Source organism: Vulpes vulpes, chromosome 1 (assembly GCF_048418805.1).
Source record: "Vulpes vulpes isolate BD-2025 chromosome 1, VulVul3, whole genome shotgun sequence".
NCBI lineage: Eukaryota > Metazoa > Chordata > Mammalia > Carnivora > Canidae > Vulpes > Vulpes vulpes.
Genome location: NC_132780.1, coordinates 18,869,868 through 18,890,215, shown reverse-complemented (window position 1 = coordinate 18,890,215; position 20,348 = coordinate 18,869,868). Strand labels below are relative to the sequence as shown.

The 20,348-nt window shown below is 38.4% G+C and overlaps 1 protein-coding gene and 2 pseudogenes across 1 annotated transcript in view; 2 read left to right on the top strand and 1 right to left on the bottom strand.

Moving 5' to 3' along the window:
- The window catches only part of LOC112912649 (uncharacterized), a 68,928-nt gene extending 62,966 nt beyond the window's left edge, over positions 1 to 5,962 (top strand). Inside the window, 2 exon segments of the mRNA XM_072761496.1 lie at positions 3,520 to 5,140; positions 5,142 to 5,962. Coding sequence (XP_072617597.1) covers positions 3,520 to 5,140; positions 5,142 to 5,313 — 1,793 coding nt within the window. The 3' untranslated portion in view covers positions 5,314 to 5,962.
- LOC112912594 (uncharacterized) overlaps positions 1 to 20,348 on the top strand; it is a 79,980-nt pseudogene that overhangs the window by 45,383 nt on the left and 14,249 nt on the right.
- Positions 6,358 to 6,644, bottom strand: LOC112912595 (small ubiquitin-related modifier 2 pseudogene; annotated as a pseudogene).

Below are 20,348 nucleotides of genomic sequence, written 5' to 3'. Positions count from 1 at the left end.
TGGTCTGTGAATATCTACTTGTTGGGTTTAAGATTTCTATTTCAATCTTGTCTGTTTTATATATATAGGGGAATTATCTGGGATTTTTCTAAGTTACCTCATTTGTTCATATATAATTGTTCATGGCAATCTGTTATCACACTATGTATTTCTGTAGTTATCTGTTGTGTTTTCTGTCCCATTTCTTGTTTTAATTTTTGAGGCTTCTCTCCTTTTTTCTTAGTTAATGTAGTTAAAATTTTGTTTATTTTTTGGAAAATCTGGGAATTTGTGTCAATGTAATGTTACTGTTTATTATGCTCTATCTCTGATTTTTCTTTTTTAGTTCCTTTCTCTACTTGATCACAGCTAAGTTTCTTCTTTTTCTAGTTCCTTGTCTTGTAACGTTCAGAAGAAAAGTTGAGGGTGTCTAGGTGGCTCAGTCGGTTATGAATCTGACTCTTAATCTCAGCTTAGGTCTCGATCTCAGGGTCTTGGGTTCAGGACCCAGTTAGCCAGTTAGGCTTCATGTTAGGTATGGAACCTACTATAATGAAGAAATGAATAAATAATAGAAAAGGAAAAAAGTTGAAACTGCAACTTAATTCAGGCATTTATAGCATTAAAAAAATTGAAAATGGAGTGTGTCGTAGAAAAAATTACTAGAAATAAACAATACCAGTGATAACCAACAAAACAACAAAAAAATAAGGAATTTTTTAGGGTTTTTTATGGATGTCATCCGTAAAGAGATAAATTTGCATTTTCTTTTCCCATTTGGATTCATTTAAGGTTTTTTTTTTCCCCATTCAGACTAGAATATCCAGTACTGTTTTGAATAGAAGTGAAATCCCTTTGTTATGATCAAACACAAGAAGCTTACAGTTTTTTTACTATTGAATGTACTGGATTTCAGGTTTTCATACCTATATGGCCTTTATTAAGTTGAGGTGGTTTGCTTCTATTCCTACTTTCTTGAGTGTTTTTAATAGTGAAACATTGTCCAGTATGCTCATATTCTTGTTCTGCAGCAATATGATTGCCATTTTTGATCTTCATTCTGTTAATGTGGAGCCTTTAACTTATAGTTTTCCATATGTCAAAACACCCTTGAATTCCAGGAAGAATTTCCTTTAATTGTGTTGTAAAACGTGCTTTTGATTCAGTGTGCTAGTTTGCTTTTTTTATTGTGGACTTTGTATAACTGAGCCTCACAGGTAGTAGTTTGTAATCTTCTTTACTTGTACAGTCTTCCTTTGCTTTGACAAGCTGGTAACACTGGAGTCATAGAGACTATTTTAATAATTTCCCTTCTCATCACTCCCTGAAAATGTTGGAAGAGACTTGAAATACTTTTCCATGGGGCTCCTGGGTGGCTCAGCAGTTGCATGTCTGCCTTTGGCTCAGGGCGTGATCCCAGAGTCTCTGGATCGAGTCCCACATCAGGCTTTGTGCATGGAGCCTGCTTCTCCCTCTGCCTGTGTTTCTGCCTCTCTCTCTGTGTGTGTCTCTCATGAATAAATGAATAAAATCTTTAAAGAAAGAAAAAGAAGTACTTTTCCATTATATCTCTGAATTAGGGGAGCCCAGGTGGCTCAGCAGTTTAGCGCCGCCTTCGGCCCAATGTGTGATCTTGGAGACCCGGGATCGAGTCCCGCGTTGGGCTTCCTGCATGGAGCCTTCTTCTCCCTCTACCTGTGTCTCTGTGTCTCTCATGAATAAACAAATAAAATCTTCAGAAAAAATAAACAAATCTCTGAATTATGCAGTGAATTCATCTGGAACAAGACTTTTCTTTGTTGGGAAGTTTTAAATTTTTCCATCTACTTAGTATTTGTAGAACAATTGTGACTTTTTAAATATTTCTTCAGGAATTATTGAATCCTGAAATCTAGGTATCTTACGTCTACTTTGAAATTTATACACATTTTTGTATCTCTTTCTTGACATGTACTTATCACTTGTCACTTCTTATTATTTGTGTTTTTATGGTATCAGTTAATACAGTCTGCTGTCACTTCCCTTCTGATATTAGTTGGCCTTTTTTTCATTCTAACTTGATTTTGTTAAAAGTCTGTCAATTTTGTTGATCTTTCCTCAAAACCAACTCTTCCTGTTCTTGTTGAAAATTTCCTTTTATTTTTTTAGTATTTATTTATTTCTTCATGAGAGAGAGAGAGAGAGAGAGAGAGAGATGCAGAGACACAGGCAGAGGGAGAAGCCCGCTCCATTCCATGCAGGGAGCCGGAGGTGGGACTTGATCTGGGTCCAGGACCACACCCTGGGCTGAAGGTGACACCAAACCACTGAGCCACATGGGCTGCCCGATATTTTCCTATTTTTGCTGTTTCGTCTTCTGTCCTTTTCAGTTAATCTGTAAATTTCCTCCCTTTTGCAAACTTTGGACTCGCGGTACTTTCCTGATTTTTTTGAGATATAAAAAAGTGATTTGTACTATAAAATGAAAGTACTACACCTATCTATTAGGCTATGTGGTCAGTACATTCTGTGTACGTTTATGTGTCCATTGAGAACAAATTCCTGAGGATTCCTTCTGAGCCATCTTCCTGATTTTCTATGACTGGTTTTTAGGTTATCTATTAGTGGTTGTCAGCATATTCATCTGAGAGTAGTGAGTGGAATAATTTTACATTTCTCTTTCTTGATTTCTTTCAGCCGTATCTTCACGTGACACGCAGAGCATGCTGTCAAAGCCAAGCATCAAAGCTTCTTTCCAAAGAGTGTCAATGGGTAGATTAAAAAATAATGCCATTGAGAATTTACACTTCATGACAGACTGGGACAATGATGGAGAGAGTGAAGGGCATCAAAGGCATCATGAAGGACACAACCAAACTGAAACATCTGCCCATAATAAGAATCTCCCTGCCCAAAATGGTCAAGGATATAAAACATTTTCAGTAACTTCCCTTTTTAACTCCGCTACTTCCACAAAGCAGTGCGTTTCTGAAAACAAAAGCTCAAATCAAATCTTCAAACTTACATATTTAGGGAACGACGACAGTTTGGAAAATCTGGGAAGTTATCTAGTCCATGCTGAAAATAATTATTTGAACCCTTGTGAAAAAGGAATTGGATTGACTATTCAGTCAAATATTTCTAAACATCAGAGATTTAAAAATGAAGAACAAAGTGCTAAACAGAATCCATTTGAGAGGTGTTTCACTAAAGAGTCGACCCTACAAAATTACCAGAGCCTGTTCAATGGAGACAGAGTTGCTCAATGCAGTGAATCTGAGAAAACATTTAACCAGGGCTCCAATGTTAGTTCATGTGTGAGGACTCAGCTTCTAGGGAACCATGATGAGGGTAGTAAATGTGGGGAAGTCGTTTATCAAAACTCTAACCTTAGTACACAAAGTAGTATGAATACAGGAGAGAATCCTCATAATGCATGTGAGAGTGCTCTTAACCAGTCCTCCAATGTTGATGATCAACAGAGAATTCAAGTGGGAAAAAACCCATTTAGGTGTAATCAACCTGGGAACATGTTTTGTCAAGCATCAAGGCTAAGTATACATAAGACAGTCCATAGTGGGGAGAAAAGTGACATTTGTAAGGAATGTGGCAAAGATTTTGACTTGGACTCAGTACTACCTCAACGTCACGGACTGCGTACTGGAGAGAAACCGTACAAATGTGAAGAATGTGGTAAAACCTTTAAAGTCTGCTTAACCCTAAATAGACATAGGCGAATCCATACTGGAGACAAACTTTACAAATGTGAAGAATGTGGCAAGGCCTTTACACAGCACTCAACCCTTAGTCAACATCACACAATTCATACTGGCGAGAAACCTCACAAATGTGAGGAATGTGGCAAGACCTTTACAAGGCGTTCATATCTTACTCAACATCACAGAATTCACACTGGAGAGAAACCTTTCAAATGTAAAGAATGTGGCAGGGCCTTTAACACTCGTTCAGTTCTCATTCTACATCATAGAATTCATACTGGAGAGAAACCTTACAAATGTAGAACATGTAGCAAAGCCTTTCACCAGCGCTCACTCCTTTCTAAACATTTGAGAATTCATATTACAGGAGAACGTTACAAATGTAAAGAATGTGGCACGGCCTTTACACAGCACTGGAGCCTTATTCAACATCACAGGATGCATACTGGCGGAAAACCTCACAAATGTGCAGAATGTGGCAAGACCTTTACTAGGCATTCATATCTTACTCAACATCACAGAATTCACACTGGAGAGAAACCTTACAAATGTAAAGAATGTGGCAAAGCCTTTTATACTCATTCATGTCTTATTCAACATCACAGAATTCATACTGGAGAGAAACCTTACAAATGTAAGGAATGTGGCAAGGCGTTTCACCATCATTCAAGCCTTACTAAACATCACAGAATTCATTCTGAAGAGAAACCTTACAAATGTAAAGAATGTGGCAGGTCCTTTACACAGTACTCGACTCTTACTCAACATCACAGAATTCATACTGGCGAGAAACCTTACAAATGTGAGGAATGTGGGAAGACCTTTAATAGGCCTTCATATCTTACTCAACATCACAGAATTCACACTGGAGAGAAGCCTTACAAATGTAAGGAATGTACCAAGGCCTTTCACCATCATTCAAGCCTTACTAAACATAACAGAATTCATACTGAAGAGAAACCTTACAAATGTGAAGAATGTGGCAGGGCCTTTACACAGTACTCGACTCTTACTCAACATCACAGAATTCATACTGGCGAGAAACCTTACAAATGTGAGGAATGTGGCAAGACCTTTACTAGGCATTCACATCTTACTCAACATCACAGAATTCATACTGGCGAGAAACCTCATAAATGTGAAGAATGTGGCAAGACCTTTGCTAGGCATTCACATCTTACTCAACATCACAGAATTCATACTGGCGAGAAACCTCACAAATGTGAGGAGTGTGGCAAGACCTTTACTAGGCATTCATATCTTACTCAACATCACAGAATTCACACTGGAGAGAAACCTCACAAATGTGATATATGTGGCAAGACCTTTACTAGGCATTCATATCTTACCCAACATCATAGAATTCATACTAAAGAGAAAACTTACAAATGTAAAGAATGTGGGATGGTCTTTAGCCACCACTCAAGCCTTAGTCATCATCACAGAATTCATACTGGAGAGAAACTATAAATGTAAAGAATGTGGCACGGCCTTTAACCAGCACTCAAGTCTTACTTGACATCATAGAATTCATACTGGAGAGAAACCTTACTAATAAAAAGAATGTGGTCAAGCCTTTATCCAGCACTCACACCTTACTTGCCATCACAGAATTCACACTAGAGAAAAACCTTAACAAATGTAAAGAATGTGGTGAGGCTGTTTAATCACTGTTCAACCTTTACTCATTATCAAAGAAGTCCTACTAGAGCAAGGCTGCAAGATTTTTGGATTGTGAGAGACTTTTTTTTTAAGTTCTTTTAAGCAACAAGAAACGTGAGTTCAACGGAAAATGATCAATATTTATCCCTACTGTAAGACAGATTGTCCTATATCTAAAACTGTATACAACGAAATTATATAAAGTATTCCTTGATTTTACAATGATTAATGAAAAACTTAAAAATTCTCCAATCCTACTGTGGAGGCCGAGAAAATTAAGGCCATTCCAACTTAAGTTCAACGTTAGCACAAGTACAGCCATCTCAGGCCCCTGTGAATAAGAGCTGAATTTTACCTTACTTTAGTTACAGTTAAAAACAGCTTACAGCTTAACGCCCTAGAAAGTCCCATATCAGAATGAGAACAGAGCTTAATGCCTTTGAAAGGCACATATCAGAATGTAAACAGAACTTGAGAAATTCCTCCACCCCTTCTGGAGGTTGCCTAGACCAGTCCATAAAACTAAGCTGGAACCCACCTCAGGGTCCAAGTCCCAGCGCCACTGTCGAGTACACTTGAACCCAAGCTCAACCTTGTAAATAAACCTGCGTGTGTTTGGTTAAGTGTCGGCTCCTTGGTGGTTTCTCGGATACGTAATCTTGGGCACAATATTAACAAGGTATGCATGGATTTTTATGTTCTTTTATTGTTGTTGTCAAACTGTGAGAGCAAAATAAGTCATGGAATGTAACAATAAGAGCTGAATAATCACAACATTAATGGAAAAGAGTAGTTTCACAGAACCACTTCTTCCCCTCATCCCATCTCCTCTTGATGTTGATCAAACTGTACCATTGGCCATTTCTTTTTGTTTCTTTTTTTTTTTTTAAGCATATTCTTGTGCAGAGACACAGTTATCTTATGTCCAATAAAGGAATGGGGAAGGAAATAATAAAAGAACAGAGGAAACCCCTTCTTGGTCAGGAGGAGCAGAGTTGTAAAGTAGCAGGTTCCCTTTCTAGTAGACACCTCCTGTCTAGTGCTGGAACCCATCACTTGTATCTTTCTTCTCCGTTTCCAGCTGTGCAGGTGTGTCTTTCTCCTTTATTGGATGCCCATCAAATCATGTGACCTATTGCATTGACAAACCTTACTGTTCACAATAGTTTTTCATTAGTTTATTACATGTGGTATACGCTTCTTCATCTTTAACTGTACTACAAAGCAAACCTGCCTCATCACCTTCAAATTAATATGATCATTGTTCTCAGTCTTGATTCCCTCTTTGGGTTTTTCTTTGGCCATTGAGAGTGCCAGAATCTCCTCGGCTGCCTCTTCTCAAAAGTACCAGCTCCCCAACGACAGCACACAAGTAGCACCAGGAGTGTCAGAAGAAGCAACTATGAGAGGATTTGTAAGTACTGCTCAACTCTTACTCCACATTAGGTAATTCATAACAGAGAGTAATGAAATAAGTGTAAAGAATGTGGCAAGGCCTTTCAACAACGGAAAACCGTGATTCCTGATCAGAAAATGTATTGTGGAGAGGATTTTACAAATACCACAGATTTGGCAAGCACACTAACCAGTACTCAAGCCTTACCATCTGAGGAAAATCATTACAACATCATTACATCTAGATAAACCTCTAGATAGAACTCTGGACTTACTCAACATCATAGCTATCATACAGGATAGAAACCATAAAGTGTAAAAGTTGCAGTTCCTTTAACTGGAATTCAGTCCTGAATCAATATCCCAAAATGCGTACTAGATTCAAAACCTACAAAGAGATGAATGAGGAAAGACCTTGTTTTTATATATAGACTTTAGAAAACATCAGAGATTACAGAAAGTAAGTTGAAACACATAAATATTTAGAAATGTACTTATTGAACATCAAATGTCAATAAATGTCACAAATCAATAGAAAGCAGTATATAACTTACCCTTTTTAGACAGTACTCCACATCAAATACTTACAAGGAATAGTACAAAGTTAAACGTGAGGATAATGTATTATGCTTCAAAAGATAGAAGGGATGGATTTTTGCAAAGGTATAATTTCGATGTGCTTGTTTTACACTGACCCTGTGTGAGATTGGTGACTAGTACATATTAATGCATTTTGTACTTTAGAAAATTCATGGATGCCTAGTTGGTATATGAAATTATATGGCTGACTTGCTGCATCAAAGATGAGATGCCCTTCTTCCTTAGGTGGGTCTTATGCCGACCTCATTTCCCATTGAAGATGAACAACAACATGAATTAGAATATATGAAGAAGATCTAAATGGAGATGCTGTTCATGGTTATAACATTAATGTAAGTTACCATGAAATAAGTTTTCAGAATATCATTCTCCATTCATTAAAATTAAAAAACTTTGTGGATAGTTTAAATAAAATGGTTTGCTAGTTGGTCTTTAAGGACAAAGAGGTGGCAGTCCTGTAAAATACTGACGAATCTTGATAATAGCCATGGTTATAAGTTGAATTCTCAACATCAGGTGGTGTGGTTCCAATGAGGAAATCAGCACAGATACCACAAAGAGAGTAGATAAGTTTTCCCTACGATGGCATACAAATGGAAATTCATATTTCTTAAGAGTTCTCTCAAGCCTGAAAAAGTTTTATATGGAAATTAAGCGGTTAACAAGTTAAAATCAACTGTTAAAAGAGGTCTTTCTTTAAGCCTCTTGGTAACCAGAAAGTAAAAACCTGTAGTCAATACATAATAGATAGGGAGAAAATAATGAAAGTATACACCCACAGAAAATCACCAAATCACAAAGATAAATAGCAAATGAAGAAGAGAGCAAATATTTCTAAAACAGGAAACGAAAGAATGACAACAGTAACTCCATACTTTAATCTCTACTTACTTTAAATATAAAGGGACTAAATTCTCCAATTGAAAGGTATACCTGAATGGAAAGAAATAGAAGAGCCAAGTATGTTTTCCTTCAGCCTTAAGAACACACTCAGACAGAAAGTGCAGGTGTGAAAAAAAGATATAGCAGGCAAATAGAAACCAGATGAAATCAGGATGGGTATGCTTACATCAATCAAAGTAGACTTTAAGTCAAAGACTAGTAAGACACTGCATGGGTCATTATAAAATAAAGGGGTTACATCGTGCAGTGTTTTTAATTATGGTACATTTGGGAAAAAAGATTTCCCCCATTCTTTGGTAGGACTCTAACCGTGTGTTTATAACTCATGTAATGCCACTATGAAAAACAATGTACTTTCCCATAAATTTTGGTGGTGTTTTTCCAGGTACATCAATTATAGCTTATGTAATGTTTATGAACATCTATATCTCCTGTGTCCCCTAAGTGGCTAGTCAATAGTAAAAACCTACTCCTGTGCCTCGAGGTTGGGAAAAAGAGAACACTGAATGACAATTTGAGAAGGAGTTACTGCTTCCAGATTTTGATGTGTGTGGAAAAATATTGTTGCAATGATAATCTTGGTAATTACTGGAAGAAGTAGCCAATGATTCATTGAAACCAACTAGTATGTGTTAATCGATCTTTTCCCCACAGTATTCAATTTTCTAATCTCTGGCTATTATACATTGCAGATTTTTTCACATGTAATTTAATTTACATTATTCTCTGCCATTTAAAGTCTCCAAATAACTGATTTGTCCTTTCAGGTAGGTTATCATAATACCCCTTCATAAGATTCCTGATATTATTCCTGGGCAGCTCTTCTCTGTATACAATGCAAATGACAGGCTTTGTATGAGTCACCTTTCCAGTGCTTCTGATTGTGATTTTAGTTCAAGTTAGATTCTTTCTGAAATGTACGTCTTCACTTAAGAAAACCTTACATTATGCTTTGATTTTTAGACTAACTACATGACATGTGACTAAAGGTTTTATACACTCTTTGTGCATTTATTGAATATTAAACATTTACTCATTTATTGTTGGCAGAAGCTGGCTAAGCACATGTACCTACGAGTTTGTATTAAAGCTGTAGGTTTGTGTATTTTTTAGTGTCTGTATTAAGAGGACATTTACTTCTGATTATTGCTTTTTTGCTCCTTGAGCTACATAATACTTTTGTGCGTACATTGTGGTGTCGATTTGGTGAAAGGTTGGATACGTAGGAGTCACCTACTTTTAAAAATGAATTTTATTTGATACGTAGTAATCTTTCACAGTTTTTCAAATCAATATAACCTACTTTCCCTGAATAAAATAAAATGAAGGAGTTAATTCGACAAAAGGATGTAATCTTTAGAATAGTTATGTACCCAACATAAAAGTACCCAAATATATAAGCAACAATGAACAGACAAGAACAGAACAAGAGACAGCAATACAATAGCAGGGGACTTCAATTGTGCACCTTCAATATGGGACAAGATAATCAATAAGGAAGTACCAGACTTCAATGATACTTAGCAGATTGACTTACAATGTTCCACCAACAGCAAAAAACTCATTGTTCTCACATGCACAAGGAACATTCTCCAATATAGATTTTATATTGGGTCACAAAACAAGTCTTAATAAATTTGATTGAAATCGTATCAGGCATCTTTTCCTACGCCAGTGCCATGAAAGTGGAAGTCAGGTACAAGTACAAAACTAGAAAAATTATAAACATATGAAAAATAGAGACCATGCAATAGCATTACTCCTAATAGCCAGGACCTGGAAATAACTTGTGTCTCTTGTCAGATGAGTAGATAATCTGGTGTATATATTTAATATACGTTGGCTATAATTAACAATATATAATAGTTAAATTGTACACTTTTAAACGTATATAATGTCATTGTCAGTGAAGAAAATTGGAAAAAGTAAGCAGATTACTAATTAGATATGAGGAAAACAATATGAGAGTGGTGACAGCTAAAGAGTTTGAAGTTTCTTATGAGGTAATGAGATGTTCTAGGATTGACAATGGTTTGCTTATACCTACATGTGACTTGGTTAAAAAGCTATCAAGTGTACACATTAGGTGGATAAATTATGTGGCATGTAAGTTTTTTTGGTTTTTATCTTTAGAGATTATTTATTTATTTTTGAGAGAGAGAGAGAGAGAGGCAGAGACACAGGAGGAGGGAGAAGCAGGCTCCATGCCGGGAGCCCAACGCGGGACTCGATCCCAGAACTCCAGGATCGTGTCCTGGGTCAAAGGCAGACGCTAAACTGCTGAGCTACCCAGCTATCCCCTGTGGGCATTTAAGTTATACCAAATAAGGCTGTTTAAAAGGAACCTCAAATACGAAATTCTTAAAAAATATCTCATATTAATGGCAAATATGAAAAACTGCATACATTCAGGTATTAATTAAACACACACATATGTGCATACACGCACACAGAAGATTTCACCTGGAATTTGGCATTTGACTTTTAATTTTTGTGGTAATACAGAAAAACAATTTTTCAAAGAAGCACATCGAAAGGAAGTTCTGTCAAATTAGACATAACATATAGTGGGACACCTGGGTGGTTGAGTGGTTGAGTGTCTGCCTTCGGCTCCCTTGTGATTGGGAGTCCCAGGACAAAGTCTATGTCTGGCTCCCCTTGAGGAGCCTGCTTTTCCCCCTGCTTGTGTCTCTCCCTCTCTCTGTGTGTCTCTCATGAATAAATAAAGAAAATATTTTAAAAAAATAATAAAGGAAGATAAAAGATAATGGTAATTAACATCAATTAAGTTCAGCAGGTTGATTTTGAGTGGAAAAAATGTATGGACACTACAATCTATGGTAGGATTCTCCAAGGAATCAATGGAATGGATATGCACACATTTATGCATATTTTTAATCTATATTTGTATAGAACCAGAGATCAGATATAGGCTTACTACATATAGAAATAGATATGTATCTATCTATATGTCTCTATAGAGATAGAGAGTGAGATAAATTTCCTGTAATGAATTGGCTAATATGATTGTGAGAGCTGGCAAGTCTGGAGTCTGCAAAGAAGGCCAGCAGGCTAGAGACCCAAGGCAGTGCAGAAGGTGAAGCTTGAGAATCTGAAGACAGTAATAGGTGAGTAGGAAAAAGCACCTCTGAGATATATAGGTAATCGCTTCTTGGCTTTTTGGCTAATATCAAGTGTGAAATATACAGGTAATTATTATGTTCTCTAGAATGGACTGTCTGATAAATCGTATGGTCTTTTGGGGTAAAACTTTAATATAAGCTAAATGGAAAAATGCAAACAGCTTCTAAAAAGAGTTACACAAAACTTTTAAGTTAGAATATGTGACTACATGTATGAGAATATACAACATTTTCAAGCATGCACTAGTACAGAAGATAGAAAATAAGAATTCTGGTAGGATGTTTAACAATGTTGCTTCATAATGTCCACCTCACCTTTGGACACAGTGAAACTAGAAAAGAGGGATGCCTCTCTGGCTCAGTGGTTGAGCATCCGCCTTTGGGTCAGGTTGTGATCCCAAGGTCCTGGGATCAAGTGTCATATCAGGCTTCCTGCATGGAGCCTGCTTCTCCCTCTACCTGTGTGTCTGCCTCTCTCTGTGTTTGTCTATAGTGAATAAATAAATAAAATCTTTCAAACAAAAAGAGAAACTAGAAAAGAAGTCTCTATCCCAAACCATAGAGAAAATATTTCAAAGGCTCCCAAGGTGGGTCAGGTTCCACTTGAAAGTTATGACCAGGGGATCCCTGGGTGGCTTGGCCATTAGTGGCTGCCTTTGGCCCAGGGCGGGATCCTGGAGTTCTGGGATCAAAGAATTCAAAGGGATCCAGTTCCACATTAGGCTCCCTGCATGGAGCCTGCTTCTCCCTCTGCCTGTGTCTCTGCCTCTCTCTCTCTCTTTCTCTCTCTGTCCGTGTGCATCTAAGAATTAAATATATAATTTTTTAAAAACAAAAAACAAAGTGTTTCTAACAGGTAGCTACACTCCTATGACTGAGAAAAACCTTCTAAACTTGCCCTCGTTCTATTGGAATACAGAAAAGAAAGGATGACATAAAAGATGTAGAATCCTGCAAGTTTGCAGTGAAAATCTAGACCAGATTAATCTCTTAAAACTGCTATAGGCTTCGTACATTCTGTTCTGAATCTGACACTTACTGGGATTTTTTTTTTCATTACATAGTTTGTCATCTTATGACATCTTTAATGTTTTGAACATATTTAATGTTTTTATGGTGTATAAACCTGTTTTTTTCTAATGTGTATATATATTATTTAAATATTTTTATTTATTCATGAATGAGACACACAGACACATACAGAGGCAGAAACACAGGCAGAGGGAGAAGCAGGCTTCATATAGGGAGCCCGATGTGGGACTCTATCCATGGTCTCCAGGATCAGACCCTGGGCTGAAGGGGGCGCTAAACTGCTGAGCCACCCGTGCTGCCCCAAAAATACATATTTAAAATAAAGATCTTTCCCTCTTCATTTCTAGGGTTTCTATCTAGTCAGCACTCTCTGATGTTGAATAAGTGTCAATTTCAGGGTGAAGACGTTACCACATTCTTTACGTTTGTTCCAGGTGTCTCCAGGCTGAATTCTCTAATTTATAGTAGGTGGTGGCTCTAGTTAATGATTTGGCTATATTCTCTACATTTGTGGGGCTTCTCCCCTGCATGTATTATCCTCCATCAAGGGAAACTTGAAACCAGACAAACATTTTGCCACATTTTTTTACATTTTTAGGATTTCTCCCAGTATGAATGTACAAGGGGTCAAGTGTTTGCTTAGGTTGTAGTTCTGTTTAAAGGCTTTGCTTATATTCTCTGCATTTGTGGGGTTTCTCCCCTGGTATTTATACTGTGATATCAAGGAAAGTCTGAGCAATAATTAAAGGCTTGAGCAAACTCCTTACGTTGTAAGGTTCCTTCCCAGTTTGTATTCTCTGATGCCAAGAAAGGTTTGAGTGCTTATGAAAGGTTTTGCCATATTATTTACCTTTTTGAGGTTTCTCCCCAGTAGGAGTTCTCAGATGTCAGGTAGGCTAAACCCCGGATAGAGACTTTGCACATTCCTTTCATCTGTAAGGTTTTCTCCACTATACACTTTTGGATGTCAAAATATTTGAATACAGGTTAAGGGCCTTGCCACATTCCTTATATATGTAAAGTTCCTTCACAGTATAAAAACTTTTTGTTGGGATCCCTGGGTGGCGCAGCGGTTTGGCGCCTGCCTTTGGCTCAGGGTGTGATCCTGGAGACCCGGGATCGAATCCCACATCAGGCTCCTGGTGCATGGAGCCTGCTTCTCCCTCTGCCTATGTCTCTGCCTCTCTCTCTCTCTCTGTGACTATCATAAATAAAAAAAATAAAAAATAATAAAAAAAAATAAAAACTTTTTGTTGAGTGACTTTTGAAGACTGTTTAAAAACTTTGCCACATTTGCTACATTTGTAAGTCTTCTCTCTGGGAGAGAATCAATGATATTTAGTAAAGTTTGAGCTTTGATAGAAGACTTCCCCACATTTATTTATTTTTTACTGGTTCTGAATTTTTACTAGAAACTGAATTCCCTGCTATTTATTTGGATTTGACCCATGGTTAACATTTTCCCCAGATTCATTGCATTGCTAAATGCCATCCCCATGGTAAATACCTTGGTAATTGTTGAGGTTAGAGTCCTCACTAAAGATCTTCCTCAGTTCACGATGCATGAACACTGGCTCCAAATTACCCAGTATGTGATACTATTGAATAGGGATCGGTGGATCAAGACCTTCCCATGAATATCAAAGTTAGAGACTTTGGAACAAAGAGGAATTATTTGTGGATGAAAGGATAATTAATAAACCCTCAAAACAGGACTTCTCAAATTGATAATTAGAAAATTTATCTTCAGGGTCTCCTGGGTGGCTCAGCGGTGGAGCACCTGCCTTCCACCCAGGGCATGATCCTAGACTCCCATGATCGAGTTCCACATCAGCTTCCTGCATGGAGCCTGCTCCTTCCCTCCCTATGTCTCTGCCTCTGTCTTTGTCTGTTATGAATAAATAAATGAAATCCTTTTTAAATTATTTATTTATTTTTTCATGAGTGACAGAGAGAGAGAGAGGCAGAGACACTGGCAGAGGGAGAAGCAGGCTACAAGCAGGGAGCCTGACATTGGACTTGATCCTGGGACTTCAGGATCACACCCTGGGCTGAAGGGAGGCACTAAAACACTGAGGCAACCGAGGGATCCCCCAGAAAATGAAATCTTTGAAAAAAGAAAATATTTTTTCTTCATTTGTAAATATCCAGTAATCAGAAATATTTGAATAATCCAATTCTATTTTTGAAATGGTTTAAACGATTAGTTTCCTGTTGGTGACTGGAAAAGAAGCTAAGTGTTTCTGCAAACACCAGAGAGACTGCAGAGCTAAAATCAAACATCAGGGAGAGAAATGTATCGTATTCTATATAAGAACCAACAAACATTTCCTTAACTGGGAAATTATAAAATCTCAGAATTTATATGTCCTCAGAATATGTTGAATAGGATTCAGAATTTACTGGCACAACTGACTTTCTCTTCTTCTATAAAGCAAATTCATAAAGCCTGGGACCTGGGCTGATTTTTATATTCCCAAATATGGGACATCTGGGTGGTTCAGTTGGTTGGGCAACCCACTCCTGGTTTCACTCTGCTCATGATCTGGGGCTCATGGGACTCAGCCCCACCTCAGGCTCCATGCTCAGTGAGGAGTCTGCTTGAGATTCTCTCCCTCTCTCTTTGCCCCTACCCCTGCCTCTATCCCTGCTCCTCTCTCCCTCTCTCTCTCTCCCCCTCTCATTCGGTGGCTCAGTTGGTTAAGTGTTGGACTCTGATTTCGGCTCAAGTCATAATCTGAGGGGTGTGAGATCAAGCCCCACATTAAGCTCTGTGCTCAGCTGGAGTCTACTGAGGTTTCTCTCTCTCCCTTGCCTTTGTCCTTCTCCCCATGCTCACTCTCTCTGATGTAAATAGATGGGTTTTTAAAATAAATACACAAAGACGTCTAAAATATTTTTAATAAATAAATCTTAAAAAAATAAATTCTCAAAACACAGTGCAACACCCTAAAGGCATACAAACAAACAGAAAATCATGTTCCAGTTGAAGGAACAGGATAAAACTCCAAAACTGACCATCAACTTATATATAACTAGTCATCACCTGACAAAGAATTCAAAATAAACAGCATGACAATGCTCATTCTCAGAAAAAGAGAATACCAATAGTTTTCCTGATATCCTATAGTTACCTATGCATGACCTAAATAAAAATTCAAACTGACAGTAAGTATGCAAATAGTAAAACAAAAATTGGGAGCAAAAGTGTCCAGCAAGTGTATTTTAAAAACCTGCAAGAGATGGGTGCCTGGCTGGCTCAGTCAGTAGAGCATGTGACTCTTGATGTCATATACTCATATATTCTTTACCTTTGAGGCAACAAGATGGCATCTGATCCATAGAACACTATCAATACTGTGTGTTTCACCAATATAAATTGTAAACTGAAGGTGTCAACAGGATACATACATGTTTAAGGACTGAATTCATATCATACTGCATAAGTTGTGTATATTTGTTACCTGGAATGTTGGTGGGTTAGAAATGCACCTTCATATTCTAATGTGAATTAGAATTTCAGAACAGTGATTTGGAGTTCTTGTTAAAATGCAGGCTCCAATTCAGGAGTTAGGATGGGCACTGAGTCTACATTTCTAACAAGGATTAGCCTATACATAAAGGAATACACTTTTAAATAACAAAGAGGTAGAATTCCAAGGAAAGATTTATCCCAGAACATGAAATGAATGGGTTTTATTACAATTATGGGTTTTACAGGTTAAAGTGAGAAAGGCAACAACAATACTTTCTGAGCACTACTAATTACTAGATTCTAGAAGTTCCATAGATCAACACACACACACACACACACACACACACACACACACAAATAGTCTAGGAGATCAAACATATTCGTCCTCTTTTGTAAAAAAAAAAAAAAGATTTTTATGTATTTATTTGACAGAGAGAGAGCACAGCAAGGGGAGCAGCAGACAGAGGGAGAGGGAGAAGCAGGCTCCCCACTGAGCACGAAGCTTGATGCAGAGCTTGATCTCAGGACCCTGAGATCATGACCTGAGCCCAAGTTAGATGCTTAACCGACTGAGCCACCCAACTACCTCTCCCTCTTTTGAGACAATTTTGTCACATATCCAGTAAATGTAAAAAAGCAGATTTTAACCTAAGATCTCTGACCTAGAATTTATCTACCAGAGATCCAAGCAATATAGAGACTGCTGTAAAATTATGTTCATGACAGTTTTCAAACCTGAGAACAGTGACAAAAACAAGAAGATATCCACAGAAAACTGATCTACCTTTTACATTTTATGCACACACATAAACTTTTATTTATTTATTTTAAGATTTTATTTATTTATTTTGGAAGTTGAAAGCACAGGGGGAGGAGCAGAGGGAGAGGAACATGCAGACTCCATGAACACAGAGCCCAATATGAGGCTCTATCCCATTACCCTGAGATCACAATCTGAGCTGAAATCAAAAGTTGGATGCTTAACCAACAGAGCCACCAGGTGCCGCACACAGCTAAACTTTTCAAAACACTACACACATTAAAATTGATAGAGTAGACTATTGTCTTGATGACTTAAGACCTATTCTCAATGGCACAAAATTTATAAATCTATTTGTGGATGATTATGTCTCTGTCATTTATTCACACTCTGAACATATATTCAGAATGCTATAAAGAAAATAGCTAATATTTCTGAGTCTTTCATTTCATTTAATTTTTTTTGTTTCTATCATCATTTGTGTTATATCTTAGGATTCTTTTTTAAAGATTGACTGATTGATTCATGAGAGGCACAGAGAGAGAGAGAGAGAGGCAGGGACATCGGAAGAGGGGGATGCAGACTCCATGCAGGGAGCCCGACGTGGGACTCGATGCCAGGTATCCAGGTTCACGCCCTGGGCCAAAGTCAGGTGCTAAGCCACTGAGCCATCTGGGCTGCCCATATCTTAGGATTTTAAGACACTCCAGCATGTTAACTCTGTGATTCATGTTTTCTTTTTCTAAAAATACAAAAAAGTAAAGTATGTGTCTCTAACATGAGTGTGAAATACAAAGAAAACTTAGAAGTTGGGGACCTCACTGAGAACCGCCACTCCCAAAAGTGAGTATCTCAACTACACAGAAGAGAGTGCCTTCATTTTTAGTGGAAACTCCATGCAAAGACAAACTCAAAAGAAAAGTTTCCAGTTTGAGTGTGAAGGCTTCTGCATATCTTTCAGTAAATCCAACCAACCCTTATGAATGACTAAGAAACATATTCATATTATACAGGAGGAATGTGGCAGAGTGCTCCAAGCCAAGTAAAAAAAGTTAATATCACCTGTAATAAAGCAAATAGGTATCAGAGGCACACTGGAGGATACATTATCATGCCTATGTTCTTGTGGGCACCCCAAAGGAAATCAGAATAGGAACCAAAGTAAAAGAAAACAGTGGATTCATACAAACTTCAAGTCCTAGGGTGCTTGGGTAGCTTAGAAGGTTAAGCATCTAACTCTTGGTTTCAGCTCAGGTCATGTTTTCAGGGGTTGTGGTATCAAGCCCTGCATTGGGCTCTGCATTCAGCACGGAGTCTTTTTTTTTTTTTTTTTTTTTTTGAGGTAATTTTTTTTTTTTTTTTTTAATGATAGTCACAGAGAGAGAGAGGCAGAGACACAGGTAGAGGGAGAAGCAGGCTCCATGCACCGGGAGCCCGATGTGGGATTCGATCCCGGGTCTCCAGGATCGCGCCCTGGGCCAAAGGCAGGGATGCCTGGGTGTCTCAGGTTGAGCATCTGCTTTAGGCCTAGGCCTGATCCCGTGATCCTGGGATCAAATCCACATCTAGTTCCCCGTTGGGAACCCGCTTCTCCTTCTGCCTCTCTCTCTCTCTCTGTGTCCTGCCTGAATAAATAAATAAAATCTTTAACAACAACCACAAAAATCCAGAGTTGGTTAGTAGCTCATTAAGAGAAAAATTTTGCGAAATCTGCACCTTCTTAACCTTCAGAAATGTGCACCGAATCATAATGAGGCTTTTTCCAAAAAGGTCATAAATAAAAGAGGTTTCCGCCTCCTGCAAGACATTGGGAAGTATCTGTCGAGGGCACTTTCCTTCCACAATAGAGTTAGAAGAAGCCCCAGTGAGAAAATGATGTGCCTGTACATCCAGGGAAATCTGTGTCTCCAGATATTGTCTGCTTCAATTCAGGGAAACTTTTACCCTCAGATCACCAGATGGTTTGCAGGTCCAGTCAGGGTTTGGTTCTTCCCTTCTTCCTCTCTTTCTTCCTCTTCTTTTTTTCAGATTTTATGTATAAATTTGCAACAGAGAAAGAGAGAACATGAGCAGGGGGAGAAGCAGATGGAGAGGGAGAAGCAGACTCCCCACTGAGCAGGGAGCAGGTTGAGGGTCTTGATCCTAGGACCCTGGGATCAGGACGTGAGCCAGAAGGCAGGCACGTAGCCATCAGAGCCACCAAGGCACCCTGGTGCTTTCTTTAGACCTGTCACTTGGATACAAGAGTTTATTCCCTGCAGTTTGGGAGCACTGCAGGTTGTTCAAGGGGACCCTGTGACTATTTCTTCAGTGGTCTTACCTAAAAGACAGTAGCAGAAATGGCTCTGAGGCCAGGGGGATATCACCAAGCCACATGGTCCAGTTGATGGCTATAATACCCTGTGGGCAATATTTTTGTCCCCATGTTTCTGAGTGAGCACTCCAAGGTCATTTCCTTCCCCCTTACATCCAAAGAAGAAAAAGAGAAGTTGGTAATTAAGATATCTGAAGGTAGGGACTCTTTTAGACTTTGTTTTTTTTTTTTTTTTATAGTCTCAAAGGCTATGTCTTCCTCTCCTTTCTAAATCATAGGGTTAGGTTAGTCTTTTTTTTTTTTCTTCTTTTTTTAAGTAAAACATATAGACTGAGACCTGAAAGAGAAGTTTGAAATCCAACTTTGACAATAACTAGCAAAGTCCAAGAAATCCTCAAAGTTGCTGCTTAGTTTTAAGTTTGGGGTAATTCAGGATGCCTTGAAGTCTGCCCAAATCCAAATCTAGTCCCTATTCTGAGAACAGGTACCTTAAATATCTAAGCTAAGGGTGAGCAACCTGTAGAGTATTTTGGGGGGAGTGAGGGGGGACTTTATGTCTCCTTTGGGCAAAAGTTTGAAGGGATAGATAAAGTCTTCATGTAAAGTAGCTTGAGAAGGGAGCAAAGAACCAAATCACCATCACATCATAACAAAGAAGGGCTTACAGAAAACTTTGTCATTCTTATTAGCCTTTAGATTTGTGACAAACAGGAAGGACCTACTATGTAACCTGGAGGCATTATTGACCAGGTGTATTGCCATCCTTCCGAGGTGAAGGCAAAAAGAAACTGGCTACCCTTTTCAACTGGAATACTTAGACATGAACTGCATAGGGCAGCCCCAGTGGGGCAGGGGTTTGGCGCCGCCTGCAGCCCAGGGTGTGATCCTGGAGACCCTGCATGGAGTCCCACCTCAGGCTCTCTGTATAATGCCTGCTTCTCCCTCTGCCTGTGTCTCTGCCTCTCTCTCTGTCTCTCTGTGTCTCTCATGAATAAATAAATAAAACCTTCAAAGAAAAAAAGAAAGAAAGAAATGAACTGCATAGATGAGTTTCAGTGAAAAATTTGCTTTCAATGGGAATGGATGTCACTAGTACATGAGGGTTAGGAACAACCGGATGCAGACAGATAATAATGTTATTTGTTTCTCGAAAATACTGGGAAAACCTCCATCCTCAGATTTTGGGTTTTCTCACAGGTAAAATAGGGATGTTATAGGAAGTGACTTAGGACAGAAGGGGGCCCTGGGCCTTGTAATCCTGTTATGTGCTTGATGCCCTGAAGGGCTGCATTAGGTGTAGGGTATTGATTAAATCTAGACAGGTATTTTGAGGATCTATTTGAATCTTGATGGGAGGGGCACTGTGGATTGGGCCAATATCGGTGAA